The sequence below is a fragment of the Parasteatoda tepidariorum genome, chromosome 8 (genome assembly GCF_982258835.1).
Source record: "Parasteatoda tepidariorum strain Cologne lab strain chromosome 8, Ptep-v5.0, whole genome shotgun sequence".
Taxonomy (NCBI): Eukaryota; Metazoa; Arthropoda; class Arachnida; order Araneae; family Theridiidae; genus Parasteatoda; species Parasteatoda tepidariorum.
In genome coordinates, this window is record NC_141762.1 from 86,250,459 (window position 1) to 86,269,738 (window position 19,280).

Consider the following 19,280-nt stretch of genomic DNA (forward strand, 5'->3'; position numbering starts at 1 on the left):
ATCCGGAAACAATATTAAGGACATTTGATGAAAAAATATCATGACTTGTTACTCCATTGCTTACAACCCCTTCATATTAAAATAAATTTCCAGTATTAAAAAAATGTCTGCATTTTAAGACAACCATAAATGCTTAAATTATGACAAAATTAAGTATAAATTTAAACAGACAATATTTTCTCCTTTCATGTAAAACTAGTTTTCAATTTGAAAAAAAATTCTAATAGTTGACAAAAGTAATATATTAATTAAGATTGAGGACATTTTAGGATTTCTTAGAAATTTCATTAAAAATATTAAGAAGAAAAAAATTGTATCGTTTGTATTTTGATGTGAAATGTACGAACGATAAAATTGGTAATTTCGAAACGAAATATAATTAATATTACGTTTAATATTAAACCAGAAAAATAATCCTAAAAACACTCTACAGACAATGCACCATAAAAAATTACATTGCTATTTATTGTTATTTTTCCACTGCACATACGAATTCTAAAAGAAAAATTCTAACGAAATGACTTCTAAAATAGCATTTCTTTGGAATGGCAACACGAAACTGGGAAAAAACGTGATCTGAAGTACACACATAAAGAAGCTGAGAAAGAGAGTTCTAAGAAATCGAAGTTGACCTTATTCTATCAGAGTGCTGACCTACTCGCTCTCATTGTTAGAAACAAAAGATCGTTTTCTTAGAAGTCTTTTCAGCAAAAGAAATTCAGCAGACCATTCCAAATGCAAAAAATTGGTCGGTAGTCTCATCTCAGTTTTTATTATTCCGGTACTATAAAATTCTAGGTATGGTAGCATTGTTCGAATCAGACCAATTCTTTTTTTGATGATGCATTAAATGTGAACGTAACATATTCATAGCCGGATTTGAAACACAAAACGTTCTTTGAATATATTTTATTTATTTGGAACAGAGTTTTTTTTTTCTTTAATCTTAGGCGCAACTGGTTCTTTTACTTTTAAGGCTATACAAAAACTTGATACGGTTGTTGTCTACAAAAAAAAATTCTGCAACACAAGTTTAAAATAATAAAGATTATTCAGTTTTAGAATCATTTTAGTTTCCAAACATTGCTATTTTATATTAATTATATATGAATGCAAACGATGCTGAACTTGTAAAACAGTGTGGATAAATAATATTTGCAATTCATAAAACGTTATGATATGTTATGTAGAGCTGTTTTTTAATTTAAAGTGAAAAGAATAACATTTATAAAAGAACGATTTTAAAAAATAGCATTTTTTTAAAAAACGATTTTAAAAATATAAAGAATGGCATGTCCAGTTTTGAATTTTAGTGAAATATAGTGTTCTAAGACTCTATTAGGGTTAGTTCAGTAAGATTTAGAATATAACTTTTTATGCGTGACGCAGACAATTTTGACATTTTTTTAAAACCTGAAATTTGATAGACTTTAAGATATTTCCCAACTTTAATGTTAACTTTAATAAAATATTCTCTTTAATAACACTTCACATTGTAACAACACTGAAAGCTTTCTATAACGAGTCTGATTTAACGAAAAATTATAAATCGAGAAATAATATTTATTTCGTATTTTACAATATTTATTAATTGTGGCATAATAGATGAAAGAGCAAAAATAATTTAAGCTTTCTTAAAACTTCGTTATGCAAGGATTTCATCATTTATCCAAATAAGTTATAGTTACTATTGTATGTAAAACAAATGGTAATAATCTTTTAAAAAGAAAAATGTTTGTTAATAATTAAAGAAATTATGGCAAAATTTCTGCCGATATAAATATAATAAATACTGGTAAAAATCCAAACTACTAGCTAACTAGCGAGTGTAATAATTACTCAACCAAACTTGTGAACCATTAGAAATTAAACTGAAGTACTGTTTTAAATAGTAAGAAAAGATTCAAGATGTTAATCAATCACTTTGAAGTTATGAATTTCATATCTCCTCGACTCAAGCATATGAAGACCAAATTTAGTTGTACTGTTGGTTAATTTGGTTGCACATAGTGTTATAAAATATAATTTTAGTAATTTTACAAACAAAATTGAATACAGGTTAGGGAAAACATTTAAGCTCTGTTTTTAACAAAACAGTTTAAATTAATAGCAATACAATGGACCCAGAGTAGGGTTATTAAACAATACAAGAGGAAATTTACTGTTCAAAAGTGTGTTATAGTGTCCAAAACCTATAACAGTGAAAATAGCTAAAACACTATAACTATACTGTAAATTAAAACAATTATTTTGACTTTTTATACTAATGCTTAAATTTGAATGTTTAATAAAGAAAAAACAATTAGAGTAAAATTAAAAGTTCAATGTCATATATTAACTCACAATTAATTATATTTTTAAGATTATATAATTACAATTAAATAGCTGAATTCATCAAATCTAAATCAAATATTTATAAAACTTTGAATTTAAATTTTGATTTTCCTTTTTTTTTTGAATGACTAAAACTAGATTTGTCATGAATTTTTAAAATTATATTATATGAGATTCCATTTTAATTTAAGCTATTGATATTTTATTTTCTGTTACAGTTTTTTGAAACTATTAAGCATTGTTCGCAGCAATTATCTTGAATAGTTTAAGACAGAAGGAATAAAATCAATTAGTTTTAATTCATTCTTTAATTTAGAATAATGCAGATATGAAACAATGAACCTACCCGCATTTCATAGCAGTTTAAATAATCATATTTTAACTAATAATTTTTTGCTGACATCTCCAAAAAAAAAGATAAAAAGATATTTTTTACCAAACTTAGTTATGGATGACCAGGAAATAAGGACAATTTACGGATAGATTTTGGACAGTTAATGGCACTTTTGGAAATTTGACAGTCAATCATGAACACTTGAAGTTTTCAAACAAAAATTTTTATTTCTCAATAGGCCACTTAATGAATCATGGGAAGCAGAATATTTACGAACGATTTATAATCGAAAGTTGTACAATCATTCAGTAGTCACTGTACAAAATTACACTGTAAAATCAAATGGCATTTATTAAAATTCGTTTTTTTTTGCACTTGCGTAATAAAAAAGTGTATAAAAATTAGGAGGAAAAATTAGTATAGTTGAAAAACAAAAAATATTTTAGACTTTTTCCGATGTTATTTAACACAACTATACAGAACAGTTTCTTTGAAAATATTATCGGGATAAATTGCGTGCACATTTATTTTCTCTCATATTACATGAAAATTATTAAATTAAACTAAATTTCTTATGATGTCATTGGCTGTAAGGATATTCTTTTAAATAGTTCTTTAACATTGTGGGTAGCATATCACATGCACTATTTTTAACATTTGTCCGAAGAGATCCCTCTTTTTGCAATTTCACTAAATTGACCCTACACATATGCTGTAAGCTGCGCACGTTCTTGTACAAAGGCTTGTATATTTGTACGGGAACGTCTCTGCTGTTTTCTTCGTCCATATCTAGCCACACTGGTGACAAGTTTTTAGTGGTAGGTTTTTGTGGCAAGTTCTGCGTCAAATGAACGTAATGGTCTATAAGGTCTGTGACACTGTCAAACCGTGGCATTTTGTCGGATAGATCATCGGACGAGTCCAATCTGAAGCAACCGTTTTCATATTCTATCCGACAGCTTGTTGGTCCTCGTCTGGTCTGAACAGACAAGGCGTAAAGATAGTTGCAATGTTCGGAATCGCGCACCAGGAACGTCCCGACTTTGGTCTTTTTCAGAATATGTGAAGCGTCCACCCAGCTTAGATTGCCGTAGTAATATCCGCTAAGTCTCAGTTTGGTCTCGTTGTTGATGAGCTTCTTAAGGTCTTCTTCAGGCTCGATGGCGTGATTCATCGCAGACTTGAGGGTCTGTTTGGTCTTTTTGCAACGAGAGGAGGAGGAGCCTTTGGGAGAGACCAGATCCCAGTTGATGTCTTTGACGGAGACGAAAGGCCCACCGATCAAAGAAGACTCGATGACCGGCAGATCTACCAGAAAAAGGTTGAGGACTTCCTCTTGCTCTAGGGCTGGACAAGAAGCGGCGGGACTGCTGAAGGCGGAATCTAGAACTGACAGACTAGTAGTCAACATGGCGGTAGTTCAAGATAAATCAACTGTCGGTGACTAGGAGACAGGAGTCGATAGAAGAGGCTCCTAAGTAGTCCTTCATCCACAAACTATCTGAAATGGAAAGATGGATTTAGATAAGTTTATAAAAGAACACGCAATTGCAAAATAATATATTGTGGAGTGATAATAATAGACTCAAATAAAATCTGATATTCTAATTCGTATTTTATGTATCTTCGCATTTACAGAGTGCTCTCGCAACCACTGCTTTTAACATATATATAAATCGCTAAAACCTGTTTGATTATTTGGAGAAATAGAAGTTGAAAGGCGGTTATTAGAAATGCCGTAACCAGCTTGATGGCCCAATAAAAACAGCGGTTCATTGAGCCATGAAACTGGTTGTAGCGTTTTTATTCCAACCTTCTTTGATAGTGATTCGTCTAAAAACGCTTGTTTTTCTTACTAATATTCCGCCCTCAGTTTATAACTTATTTTTTTGACTGGTTTTAAAATGTAAATTAAGAACGGTGATTCTTAGAAGCCCCTTTTAATTCAAACCTTAAGAGTCGGTAACCGATTCCTTTTCATTTTATAGCAACTTTTTGAAAACTTGTAGCTTAGATTAAATCATACATTTTTAAATAAATTAATATTAGAAATACTCTAAGCTATAAGTTAATTCAATAATAAATATATACTGATACAACATACTAATACTACAACCTTCCGGGCCGCGAAATCATATAGTTCCGACCGACCACAACCGATTCGCCATATATATAAAAAAAAATTCTTTTCCCCAAATAACTGCGAATAGAAGGATTATAACTATTTCCTTTACAAATAAAATTTTTTGAATGAAATAAAAACTATTCATTCAACCAACTAAACTAATCATTTACTTTAAATTAAACAAATTGAAATATTCAATAATTGTGTAAACAAAAGTACTCTGTAATTCCATGTGATTTTTTTCATTATACTATATTATAGAAACGTTCTAAATTTATTAATTTAAAAATTCATCTCTACAAAATGCAATAATTCACACTAAAAAAATGTGCTATTTTTAATTATCTTTTTTGTTCCAGCAAGACATCTATATATATATTTCTCTTACACGGCTATAAAAAAAAGCCTCATTACAACTCCCCGAATGGCAACGCTAGAAAATCAACCAATGATTGCAGCTGAAAATGTCACATGCCAAATCTAGAATAGGTGGCTCAACATATAGCGCTTCTAAAAACGGAAACTGAATATTATGTGATGTGCTTATGCGCATCGTATTTTTTGTTAAATAATTTATTTATTATATATCAGTTTATAGATGGTAACGAGAAGAGTTTTGTGGTTGCTATGATGACTAATTAGAATGTAAATTGTTTTTTTGAGTGAGTGTGAGATTTGTTTTTTGGAACTTCGATGCTGAAATTTTATTGTTTAGTTAATAAATCTTCCTTTTATATTAAACGTGATAGTAGTTTCCTTAATTATTTTATTCGAAGTCCTTGGAGTTTTATTTGAGGTCAGTTTATTTTGTATTTTTTGACAAGAGAGAGCATTCTCACCAAATGAGATTTCTTCCGAAATTCAATGTTTTGTTTATGCAGGTTTTTCCATTGCAATTCACTTATTTCAATTTTAATAGACTTAATTATAGCCAAAATTTTAATCTTTTTAAAGAGATATCAGTTTTAGAAATTTTATCTTAAGATTTTATACTATAGCACATTTCTAATAGGTTTAACGAATTACATGTCATTTATTTGTATTCAAATTTATTTTAATGACTTAGTATTTACAAAAAAGATGAATTTTTTTTTAAAAAAAAAAGTTGTTATATGGATTTGAATGATTGTTTTGAATTCTTAGAATTTTGTGCATTTGCAATGTACCTCTAAGTTAGTAGCGAGCAAAGCGAGCTTGGTTTGCGAAGCAAACCATATAAGATTGCGTAGCAATTTTTGGGGGTTGGCGAGCGTTAGCGAGCAGGGGGCACAGCCCACTAGTTTTTATCTACTTTCTTATCTATATATTATAAAAATAAATCAGAATATGGTTCTGACCTCCAAAGAAAACATAGAAGAAAAATGTAATTATTAGAAATCTATTATTGCGTTTCACAGAATAAGAAAGCATATATTTATATATCTATGCAAACATATTCCTAAAAATGAATATTTTATTAATATTCTCTCTATGTAATGAAAACGATCAAAAAAAAAAAAAAAAAAAACGTAGTGTTGTGGTTCATATAAGCGAAAGTAAAGAAAAGCACATTAATAAAAACCACAACTATGATTCCCACAATTTTATTCAAAAAAAAATATTTATTAATTCCTATAAATTCAATTTAATTATGAAAATAAATGGAAAATTATTTTCAAAACACTATAAATCAAAAAATACTTCTTACAATCTAATTAGAATTTTATTTTATTATGGCGACTTTTTTTTTCCAATCAAACTTAAATCAGTTTTAAACAAAATTTCATAGTAGGCAATCTTTAAAAAAAGATTATCAATTTTATATAAAAAATTAATTGAGTTTAATTTTTTTATTATTGTGATTAAAGTTTTTTTAATGAACTACGCTTTTTACAATTACTATACTGCTAATAATTTTTTGTCATAACAACAAATCATTAATCTTCGACGAAATAGATGAGAAAAACAACTCAGGCATTTAAATACAAAAAATGACTGCTTTTAATTTATCAGTCAAAAATAAAATTCCTATGTATAACTACAAAATTTTTAAAACGGCTGCTTAGTAATTTATTTAAATTATAAATCAGAAATTAGCTCTACAGAGTTACAATATTCGATTACAAACAACAATAAATAGAGATATAAATATAGCATTTAAAACTTACATGCGAATTCAATTAGTAATGTCAAACGATTCAGAACTAGTCACTTAGGGCGCAATTGCAAGTCAATGAACAGAAGGAAATGAAACTTACTAATAAGATGTTATTATTGGTGCGCCGATATTCCTAATCGAAAGTCTCGTTTTTCCAGGGAAAAACGTAGATTATTTGGGAGGAACAATTACCAGAAACAGTAAATGCTTATCGGAGAAATTCGGGAAATAACTAAATGTTATCCCTATCAGTATATGATAACAATGGCGTTTTTATCTCAGACGTTTTTTTTCCAGAGTAATAAATATCAATAACGAGAAATGGGACAGGCTCAATTCTGTTTTGCGGTTTTGAATAAGTGACACAATATTTTCGAGTGGCGTACAGAAAACGATTGCATTAGAATGTTTTTAGTGTGAATAATTCCGTCATGTTTGCTAAAGCGATCACATGCAAAAAATAGTTCTCTAGTGGTATTCTCTCGAATTGGAATAACGCTAACATGACGTTGACTGCTTGACTTTGTATTTTTGTACATTTTTTATAAGAACTGAAGAAAAAAAAAGCTTTTGAATATACCGTCTATTCCTGTGATTTGGATTAGATTCAACAACAAATGTTTAAAATTGAAAATAAGAAAACGATTTTGAAAAGTCATAATCAAATATTTTCCTGTAATAAAGTGTGTTTTTACTGTGATTTAAAACTATTAACTTCTAATACCGAGTCTGCAAGAATTTTATTTTCGTACTTCAGTGGTCAAATTTCAATCGATTCTTCGAACAGTTTTTCGAAAGCTCTGTCGACATAGGAAAGAAAGATTTTTTGCGAATAATGTGCAACATATTTACATAACTGTTGTAAGTTCGAAACAGTTATTCATAACTGAGCTCAAGCTATGCCTTAGCCAGCGCCCTCTATGCTAATTCTGAAAATGGCGCAAAATAGGGAGAAAAGCCACACTGTTGTGCAATTGAAAAATCAATGTAAGTGACCAAAAAACTCTAAATTGAAATTTTTATAAATTTCGCATTTTTATATGGTAAGTTACATACTAGAAAAAAATATTCAAAAATAAATTTTGATGCATCAGTTTTTTGAATTTCTATTTTAGCGTTCATAGCGTTAGCAAATATCATCAGCCAATACTAAAACATAAATTTCTATCCAAGTTTGTTACGTACATTAATTACATGCTTCTTAATGTTTTAATTTCCATTTGTTTCTTAAATTTATATTCGCATTTAATTATTTGTATTACTTTTCTCTAGAGAAACAAATCAATTAATTTTTATTAAATTTGAAAAAAATTAATTGATATTAAACAACGAATGCAAATATTTCTATTATTTCTCTCTTTCTCAATTAACGTAACGGTTAACTTTTTATTTCAATGAAATTGCAAAACTACTGTATCATGTTACAGATAGTTATTTTTCGATTACATTAATAAAAAAAATTGGCTGTTTAAAAGATACTTATGCTCTGGAAAAAAAATAATCAAAATAAATATTATTAAAAGTTTTGCTCGATAATGAATTTTTTATTACACTTGGTGCCATTTCATTACCTTGATTAAGATAAGGTATATTTAAAATTCGACATGAAATAAGTACAAATTATTCTTAGAGTACTAGGGATTTTGGTATTTATTATAAATAAATTAAGGGTCTCCGACAGAATAAGGATATCAGTTCTGTTCATATGAAAGCTGTTTTTTTTTTAAAAATTTATTTATTTAATAATTAATGAAAATTAAATCTGCGTAAGTTGATCACATGAGATGTTTTGGTGATCAACTTATTTTTTGGACATATTTTTTAAATTTTTTCCTATTTCATGTTATTTTTATAAATTAGTCATTAAAATTCAAATAAATTGTGATGATTTTAACAAGACGTAAAATAATAGACCGTTCTCAACCATTGATCTGAGCTATAAAAAGTACGACACGTTAATTATGACACAGTTCTCTATTTATTGATCATTTTATTTTTAATTTTTAGAGCCTGTTTGCAAATAAATTAAATTACTTACCCCGGCGACAAAGACGAGAGAATGAATGATACACTATTTCAATCATTTACGTCAAGCCAAATAATATGGATTTTAGAAAAAAGAGAAGTAAGATGCAAGACCAGATAGTCTTCATCCAAGGAGTTTTATGTGTCAGTGGCACGGATTAGATTTATGGATTTCCAGTCTGCTAACTCAACTTTTACGAAAGCATCGTTCGTAGTTTTTCTTAGTATCCCCCAAATGATTCAAACATATGAACAATGCTGGCGGTTATTTTGTGATAGGTGAATACGACCACCCTTTATTCTTCTTCGGCAATATAAAAAGTGCCTTTCTTTTTCTACCAGGAATTCGACTACGATCAGGTTGAAAAGATCTATCAAATTTCAAAAAAAGGTTCTTGAATAAAATGCATAATTTGAGTAGAACTCGCCATATTATGTATTTAATTATACTATTTAAAATGTATAAAGCAATAAAATTGGGACATTAATATTTTTTTGGATGGATTGTATAATACCGTTCAATTATTTATTTTTGGACTTATCAAAACTAACTCCTATATTTAAAATGGAAAAAAATAGATTTAAATAATATTAATGTAATATTATCGATATTATTGTTATTGATATAGTTTCAATAAGAAGAAAGATGCTTTTCAAAAATTTAAAAACGGTCAAATGTATAATACTAAACTACCTGTCAAAAAATGTCGATTCTAGAAATGTATTGGTATTATTTTGTTAAAATAGTAATAAAGCCTGGGCGCTTCAATACTCAAATTCTGATAGTGTTAGAGCTTTGTATTTTACATGTTTCGAATGCTATTGCGGCAGTTTTATTGTCAGAACGATTATAGTTTTAAATCTTATCCCGGTTAGCCAATACTTTCTAGAATCAGCACGGGTTACCATAAACCAGAAATATGATCATTTAGTAGTCCAAACGTAATGACATCTTTCGCATTTACCACTTCCGCGCAGCCTAGTAGCCCGAAAGTAGTGACAACTTTCTTATAATTCATCCACCGCGCAGTTTATGTCCGTTACGTCGGACTGCTAGATTGATCTGAGGCCTTCTTTCTTCTGGGAGGTGTTGGGTTGGTGTCGTAGTTGTTTCATCCTCGGGTCCAGGTTTTCATTTTCCCTCCCCATCGACTCAAACCCTCTTATGATTCTACTGCTTAGCTCGTAAACTAGCTTGGCGCGATTATCGCCTCTTTTACACCAAATGTTTATTGTCGATGAAGCTTATAGAGTAAAATATATAGCGAGGAATAGCGTGGCGCTCTTCCTCACATTTGGGAGGTGCGCTTGTAACCTTTTCAGTAATTTCTTGGGGGGGGGGGGGGGGGGGAAGATTACAAGATCATGTACTTTGTTTGAGACTGAAAGGGGAACTAACAGTATTATGCTTTCAACAATCAAGAAGTTAGAGACATGCTTCTTTAAATTTTATTTTTAAAAATAATACTCTTTAAAAATAAAAGTTCGTTTTTTAATAGGAATTTCTTGTTTTTAATAACATAAGCATTCTTATTGATGGAATTTTTAATTTTAATAACATTATTTTTAAGTTTCAGAAAATTCTTATTTTCAAAAATCTAAATTTTTTAAAACTATTATTTATTTTATTATTGGTTGAAGGAAATTATTATTATAATTTTTTTAAATATTTCTTTTTTATTTAAAGAAGATCAAATTTTTATTATTATTTATAAAAAAATTCTTATTTTGTTGAATATTATTTATTTTTAAAAAACATTCTTTGTTTTAAAAATATTTAATTGTTTTTTAAAAACGTTATTTCTATTTAAAAACATTATTTTCTATATTTAAATTTTTCTTAAAAGAATTTTTTTATTTTAAAATATAATTTATTTTTTAAAACTATTACTTGCTTGGAAATTATAATTACATGGTACATTTATCAGTAAAAAATTTTATTTTTCAAATCTTATTTTACTCTTCCTGTTAGCGATTTTTCAAGTAAATTTTATTCAAACATTTATTATAGATTACCTCTTCTAATATTAATTAATATTTTATATTAATATTTTTGAAATATTAATATATATATCTTAATATTTTTAAAAACTAATATCTTTTTTTATATCGAAACATAGCTAAATTAAGTTAATAAATTTAAAAAAAATTGTGGTTAAATATTTAAACTTTTAATCAAATTAGACTTCGAGTTTTCTACACATGGTATGTCAAAAACTGTGCCGTGAATACCTCTTGATCTAAGGGTTATAGAAACATGGTTAAAATTGAAAATATTTTTCAAATTAAGTTAGTATCGTATAATAGTTATGATTGCGTGACTTGTTTTAGTAAGTTTTTAAAAAGTAACTTTTTCAAACCTAGTTTTAATGCTTAAACCTAAAATTAGAAAAATGCTCTTCACTTTTAAAATGCTTTTACTCTGTAAAAAAAGAGGGAAAAAAAACTTATAAATTTACCCCCCAAAAAAAATTAAAAAAATCTTTCTCTACTTTCTCACATAGAAATAGGAGAAAGAAGTCGTCTGCATAACATCTTAGAAACCACAATGAAAACTTTCTTACTAACATGGTCGCAAACTTAACTGAACTGCAAATTAATGAAAATTAAATTGAACTTCACTAAACTGAATATTTCAATCTTATGATAAGAGCCATGATGGCTCGTGAAAAGAGCGTTCGCCTTCAAATTAGATGAACAGGTTTCAAATCCCAGGGATGGCTGGTTGATATGGATTCCGCATCCGGTTTGCACCAACCACTGTGCAATATCCTCAGCGGAATAAATATCCTAAGCGGTAGACGGATCAAGGGTTAGTGTCCCTTTGCCGTCAGGCTAACCATGATATGTTTTTGTGGTTTTCCTCTCCATGTAACACAAATACGGGTTAGTTCCATCAAAAAGTCCTCCACGAAGACACATTTCTCCCAACACTTGGTTCAGGAGTTCCCATTTCTTCTGGATTGAGTTCAAAATGACAAGGATACAGAGTTGAAGTGGGACTAAACATATAAAAAGTTTAAAATTGAAATACCTTAGAATGAAAGATTTTTCAAATGCAAGCTCCTCTTAAATGGATTGCATTATAAAATTTATTCTTATTCGGTTGAAATTATCCAAAAAACTATTTGCATTGAAAAATGTATAAATGAAATGCATGCATAGAAATAAAATAGTCGAAATTAATATTTAATTATTTTTACAAAGTTTATCTCGAAGTTGATGGTTGACAGTTAGCAATTTTTCATAGATTTGAAAGAAATAATGAAAATTTTACTTATTTTACACTCTTTTTTTTACTTATTTTACTTTCTTTTTTTGTTGAAATATTTAAATAAAACTTTCACTTAATAATATGAAGCATAATTATGAAAATTGCTCAAGGAAAATAAGAAAAAATTGAAACACTGAAATCTCAATTAAGTAATATGTAATTTTTGTAAAGTGTATTTTACAGATACTTTGAAATGTGAAAATATTTAAGTTATTTCAGTTAAAATTCTAGTTCGGTTAAATTAAATATTACTTTAAAAAAAATATCGAACAATTTAATATTATATTCTAAATTTTTAATCTTATTTAATAATCACTTAATCCTTTTTTCTTAACTATAAACGAATGGATTTTTAGTAGTAAATAAAAATAAATATTATTTCTTCATTTTGACATTTTTTTTTATAATTGATCCCCTAATTAGTCGAATTTGACATCTAAAAAATACTATTTATTAATATACTGAAAGAAAAAACTATTTAAAAAACTGCTCAAAAAAAAATAAAAATCTATTTACATATTTATTTCGCCAATCTTCCTTTTTCTAAACTAAAAAAATTTTACTACTCATGAAGTGAAATTATGAAAGTTGCACCTACTAATTTTATTAGAAATTGCGAAGTTTATTAAGAATTAATTGACATATTACGACATATTTTGATTCTCACAAAATGTTAGTCAATGAATAAGAATTAATCTAAAATAATACAGCATAAAGTAAAATTAATATTTGACCCATGCACTTCATACGCTTTTATCATGCACTTTTAAATATACAAGTGCTTTGCTAAAATTTTGAAATCTTGAAAATTCCAACTCAAAAATTTTTTTCCCAATTGAAATTCGAAATAAAATATTCTTAGATCAAAAAATTATGACAAGCAGGCAAGCCTTTATTAACATGTAATATTAATATATAGTATAAATAAGGATGTATAATAAGTATTTGGATAATGAGTTAAAGCTGAAAAAAATGAAGTTAAGATTAAGGTACGAGTAAGAATTAGCTTAGATAAAGCCATATTAGACAGACCTCTTTAAAAAGAAATTTTTTTTTATATGTTTCAGTCTTAGTCTGTAATACAAGTTTGATTGTTAATATATATATAGAATTCAATCGATTTGATTTAAATCAAGTAATTATATTTCATTTAGGTTCAGATTTAAATAGTTTAAGATAATTTAAGATTCAGATAAATTCAGATTAAAATAATTTAAAAATTTTACCACTGAAACCCTTGTTAAAAATTATAATATTGAAGAAATCTTAACTGTTAAAAAAAAAAAAAAAAAAAGAGAAATAAATTAATAATAATTTAATAGCTGCTTAAATTTGTCTCAATATTTGCTTAAATATTTAAAATTATTCCCATATGACTGTAAAATTGGAAGAACTTTGTCTGTAATACAAGGCTGATTGCTAATATATAGAATTCGATCAATATACCACTGAATCCCTTGCTAAAAAATTTTAATATTAAAGAGATCTTGATTATTCAAAAAATTTTTCAATGACTATTTAAATTTTTTAAAATGGTTTTAATATTTGCTTGAATATTTAAAATAATTCCCATATCTCTGCAAAATATATCAAAAAAGCGAAGTTAATTATCTATTAAAGTAACTGATGTAAAAAAAATTTTAATTGACTGAATGCTTCAAATGATTTCATCAATGACAATTAAATAAATTAATAAATTTCTCCAACTTCAAAATGAATATTAATCCAAACCTTCGTTAAAAAAAAAAGTTTATATGCTATGTTTTAGTTACAGAAAATAACATTCTTTGGGAGAAATTGACCAAGTTTTGATGTCCTAAAAAATGTTGTGCCATAATTTTTTTCGAAAATGAAGTTTTCTTATGATTTCTAGAAATTTTTTAATAAGTAAGATTCCTTAGTTGTAGAATTTTTTAAGTACAATGTTCCTCTTAAAAGCTATTAAAAGAGAATAAATTTTCCAAATTATTAATATCGAGTTGCTCAAATATATACTAAATTTAATGCAATAAGTACTAAGCCATTCATGAAAAAGTATGATTTAATTTAATTTTAAGACTAAATCCATTGGGTGTGTCGATTGAGAATATTTCTTCGTAATTTCTTAGAATTATTGCATTTAATAATGAACATATAAAGCAGGAAAAAATATTTTGTATGAAACAAATTGCTTTACTTCTATAGATAATTCCACACTTCCAACCAAAGCTCCCATTTCGGGATGGACAAACTGGGAGTCATTATCAAGTGCTTGTAATAATTTTTTTGAATTAGCTGGTATTATGGAAAGCTTTCTACCAAGCATTTTCTGCAATTAATGTTTTTAGCATTGAGTTAAAAAAAGCGATGGAAAAAAAACCATATTTTCATATTTCTTATTTTTATTATAAAAATCGAATACAAATAATTGAACTTCTAGGGTTCATTCTCATAAAAAATTAATTTGAAGTCATTATAGCTTATATTTAGCGTTACAACTCTAGAAATTAAATAAATCTATAACAGGGACACGGGGGAAATAAAATATTTGTTCCAACAGCGGAAGTTCTGACGCCTTATGGGTTAATTAGTTAAGATAATTGATCGTTATTAGAAATGGGATCATAGGTGACCTATTATTATTTTTAATTCGGTCCAGAGTTAAAAAGTTTCAAATTAATTTATATATATAAATTAAGTTGATACTCATTTATACATTTTTGGGACAGGCGTTGTCCCTTCTGCCACAACTCTCTTTTTTAAGTTTTCTTCAAATGCCTTCTTGGCAATTTGAAGGCAATTTAAAGCCCCTCAGTGGACTCGTGATTGTGTTGCCCGACACGCGTTTTTAAAACATCATTTTCTAACGTTACACTCTCCGGCATCTCCAATAGCTTAATTGGTCTTTTCCATTTTTGGACAAAATATTTCATAATCTAATATGAGGTTTTTACCCCCTCTTGATGTTGGCAAGAAATATATAATGTCATATATTTAGCCAAGAAAAATAAAGGGCTATAGTGGATAAGTTTTGCGATTATGTGAGAAAGAAAGGGATCTACACCTTTTCTTTAGATTAATAGTTTTGCTAAATAATCTGCTGAGAATTCGTACGTTTGTGGAATGAGTATTTATAAACATCGATTTCTACTTATGATATCGATATTACTAGCTAGGAGTGCGATTTCCCATTGTTTCGCAGTTTCGATTTCTCGAGCACGCGCAGTCAACTCTTTCAGGAGAAGAGGGGTATATTTTTACGTTATGTTGCGATTCCCCACATTGGCGAAATTTGTATCTAGTCCTTGGCATGACAATGACTACAAACATACACTAACCCCTATGCCCTACCCAGCCACTCCCTTTCCGCGATTGGAAGGGGGGTGTCAAACACGATGCGAGGATGAAAACTACATGTAACCGTTGGGTTAGCCTGATGGGAATGAAACCTGTAGGTCTAACTCTGGACATACTTTATGCAGGACTACTGAGCCTATTTTAGTTGGTTTTGCTCACAAAGAGTCAAAGAAAAAATTTGGATTCTGATCAAAAGCAAGGGTTGCAATAAACATTTCAATACTTTTAAAATGAAAATTAAATTTTGATCAAGACTAATTTTTCTTCTTACTTTATTGTAGACAAATATAAAAGGCACTAGAGAAATGTAACAAAATAGAAAAACTTAATTTTCAAAACTCGAATTGTTTTTACAGTAATTTCCCAGTCAACATCACGAATATCATTATTAACCAATTAAACAGAATATCTCCGCGTAGTATATCTTGCATCATCAGATCTTGACTGGTAAAAAGTAAGAGTTTTACCCAAAAATCCATTCCCTTAAGTACTTCAAAGATAGTTTGTTTTTGACATGTGCCAAAAACAAGTTGTACTTACACGTCTTGTTCTCCTTCGCACTAAAATTTCTAAGAACTTCTTTATTTTTAAAGCAGATAAAAAAAGATAATACCCCTGGTGATTAAGTAATGTGTGATAAATTTACTTAGAAAATAAATGATGTAAAGCGGTTATATAAAAATATACATTATTGGGGTTCACTGAATCCAAAATATAAAATCAATAACACGACACGGCGCCAAGAGTGATATAAATACGCCAAAAGCTACTGAATTGAAGAATTACCAGAAACGGTCAATGAAAGGCAACAAAAAATAGAATGGAGTGGAAAAAAAATATTTACTCTGCCTGGCTTTTTTTTCCCTGGTCGACGCGCAAGAGTGCTGTAGCATTAGAGAGTTGGTTTTTAATACTTTCTGAGAATCGTGCTGATAGAATTCCGATATTTCTATAACGCCCTAGGATGTTCTCTCTGTGTTGGGCGAGTTCTGGAAACTCGGTGTTCGTAAAGGGTCAGGTTGTTGAGTTTTCGCAGAAATCTCTATTCGTTATTTAACCATTCGGATACATTCTTAGCGGGAATAAATAGGTATTCTTGTAACTTTAATGGAATGGGTATTTTTATCTTCCATTAGGTTTAGCATTTCGGGGAAAATCAAAAGCACACTAATTAAATTCACAAGATTTAAATAAATATGAATTATTGGTAGTAGATGTAACAATAAAGATGATAAAAAATAATTATGAAATAAGAAATATCCAGAAAGCGCATATTCTCTTTTTTAAACATGTTTCAAAAATATTTTACTCATTAAACTACCAACAGGGGGTTGTACAAACATTACGTAACCATATATTTCGTAATTTGGGACTCCACCTTATCTACAAAAATAAACAAATCCCGAACTCCTTCTCGTGTTTACTATGAGTCGCTATTCCTTTTGTTCTTTTATTTAACTTGGGTTTTTAGTGCAGTACTCTAATTGTAAAATTAAATTAAAATAAATAATATAAATTTTCATAAAAAAAAAATGTGTTTCACTTAATTTTATAAAATTTTGAAAATACTCCTTGGGAATCTTTTTTTTTTTGTTTTGTTCTGTGTTTGAAACTTTCCTAGAATATTTTTTTTTTCAACTTTTATTTCAAGTTTAAAAATTTTCCATATATTTTGAAATTATATTGTGTTTCTTTTCCTTTTATATTAATGTCTCACACTCCACCCCCTTTATCAGCAAAAAACAATCCTATCTCAATTACTGTTTAATGCTTACGTTACATATATGAACAGCCCCTAGCAAGAAAAATAAATTTTAAATATCGATTAGTGTTAGTCATTCTCAAAATAAAAACTAATATATTGTCTAGTATTATATTTACTTATTTTCCTTTGGTCAATTATTTAGTCATGCTTACATATTAAATTAAAAATTGTCATTTTCAATAAATGGATTCTATAAACAAATACAACACGAAATCAAGATACTACAACAGGATACGAGATTAATCTATAAATTATAGATAGTGACAGTAAGACAATAATTAAGGAGTCTAGAGTTTTTCATAACAAAATGTTAAATTTTTTGAAGGAAAAAAAATTTGTTACAGCATGTTTAATTCTGAAAAAATAGACAAGTATAAGATGATACGAAAAATCTTTCAATGTTTCAACATAAATAATTAAACCCACTCACTTACAGCAGAAAATAACACACTCATTTTCTATATTGGAACCATACGCAAACTCAAGTTTTTTTTAAAAGTTATTTATTCAAAGATTTGTCCTTAAATCCATTATCCTCAAATTAAAATTTTTCATCGTGCGCACAAGATTTTTCGAAGTCTAATAAAACTATTAAATTTAAACTTGGTAATTGGTTTGAGCAGAGTTGACAAAGTTTAGGACAGAATGGAGTAATCCACGGTTTAAACCAGGGTTTAATCGGTCTTGTTCAAAACCCCTTTGTCTTAAACTGTCTAAAACCCTTCTGCTCAAATTATGTCATAGTTTAAAAAAAGCATTGTGAAAAATAAAATGTTAATTTTTGAACAAGAAACAAAATGAAGACAATTTTTTGTTGTATTAAAAAAAATTATTATTATTTTTAATATTGCATTCTTTATCCTTGTGCAAAAACATAATTTATCAGTATTAAAAGCATATACATCATATTTAAAGGATAAGGTATTCACTTTTGTTGCTCAATGAATTGTGGATAGTCGAAAGTTAAAAATCTTTTCCTGTTATATTATTTTCTTTCAATAAGTTTAAGCAAATTGTATAAAAAGTATCAAATATTTATATTAAATTATGTGGTTACACGTATAGAATTTTTACCTTTGGACACATTAAGACCGTTTTAATCAGTTTAGAACTATTTGAGACAGTTTAGGACGTCCAAAACCCCAACCCTGGGTTTGAGTATAGAATGTTGTTTAAATTCATTTTAACACTTGAATATTGGTAAATATTTTGAATCTATAGAAATTGCTATATTTCTTTCTTTTTTTTAAAAATCTTATATAATCTTCCAATATAATTAATAGAAAATTAAAACTAAGCTACCGTGACGTCGAATGTATTTACACCAAGTTTGGTGCAGATAGGTTCAAAATTGCGATCAAACACGCACATAGATGCAAACATTCTGTTTATTTATATAGATTTATAATTTTTCAATGCGTAACGCAAAGCAAATACCGCAATAAAACAAATAAATACTAATTTAATTAATCTTTAACAGAATTGTATAGTAGAAAAATTCAGAATAAAAACATAGATTAAAAACACGAGGGCAATTAGGCATAAAGAAAACAAATAGCTTTAAAATATCAAAGTAGCGTAAACAAATCAGTGAGATTAGAAAGATAATCCAAAAATCCATATTGAAAAGAGAAGAAAAAAAATGAAGAATTTAAATAAAAATACTTTAAATTCGCAATTCACTATAAAATTTAATAAGTAAAAATTTTAAAACAATCTACGGCGACTGTTACAGGTACCGTGAGAGAAGATACTAATATTATATTAATTAATAACATATTTAATAAAATCAATATTGCATATAATTCAAAGCAAGAAAAGTTTAACATTAACAAGATGTTAAAATAAATTAAGAGCACGTGAGCAATTATACGATAAAGAAAACATTTAACTTTACACATCAAAACAGTGCGATGACACATAAATTTGTTTTATTGGTACGACAATCAC

At 28.0% G+C, this 19,280-nt stretch overlaps 1 protein-coding gene and 1 long non-coding RNA gene across 5 annotated transcripts in view; one reads left to right on the forward strand and one right to left on the reverse strand.

Annotated features, from left to right (window-relative positions):
* Positions 1 to 2,875: 2,875 nt before the first annotated feature.
* Positions 2,876 to 19,280, reverse strand: part of LOC107456960 (suppressor of cytokine signaling 2) — a 44,936-nt gene continuing 28,531 nt past the window's right edge. For 2 of the 4 annotated variants that reach the window (XM_043044823.3, XM_016074962.4), the window contains exon 2: positions 2,876 to 4,169. In XM_043044823.3, coding sequence (XP_042900757.1) covers positions 3,249 to 4,079 — 831 coding nt within the window. In that variant the 5' untranslated portion in view covers positions 4,080 to 4,169 and the 3' untranslated portion in view covers positions 2,876 to 3,248. Of the gene's footprint in view, positions 4,170 to 6,940; positions 7,099 to 19,280 lie in introns of those variants that run through there. The other 2 variants (XM_016074963.4, XM_071181135.2) reach the window with 2 other exon arrangements.
* The window catches only part of LOC147806489 (uncharacterized), a 47,971-nt gene continuing 35,950 nt past the window's right edge, over positions 7,260 to 19,280 (forward strand). The window contains exon 1 of the long non-coding RNA XR_015435921.1: positions 7,260 to 7,917. This is a non-coding gene — a long non-coding RNA (uncharacterized LOC147806489). The remainder of the gene's footprint in view (positions 7,918 to 19,280) is intronic.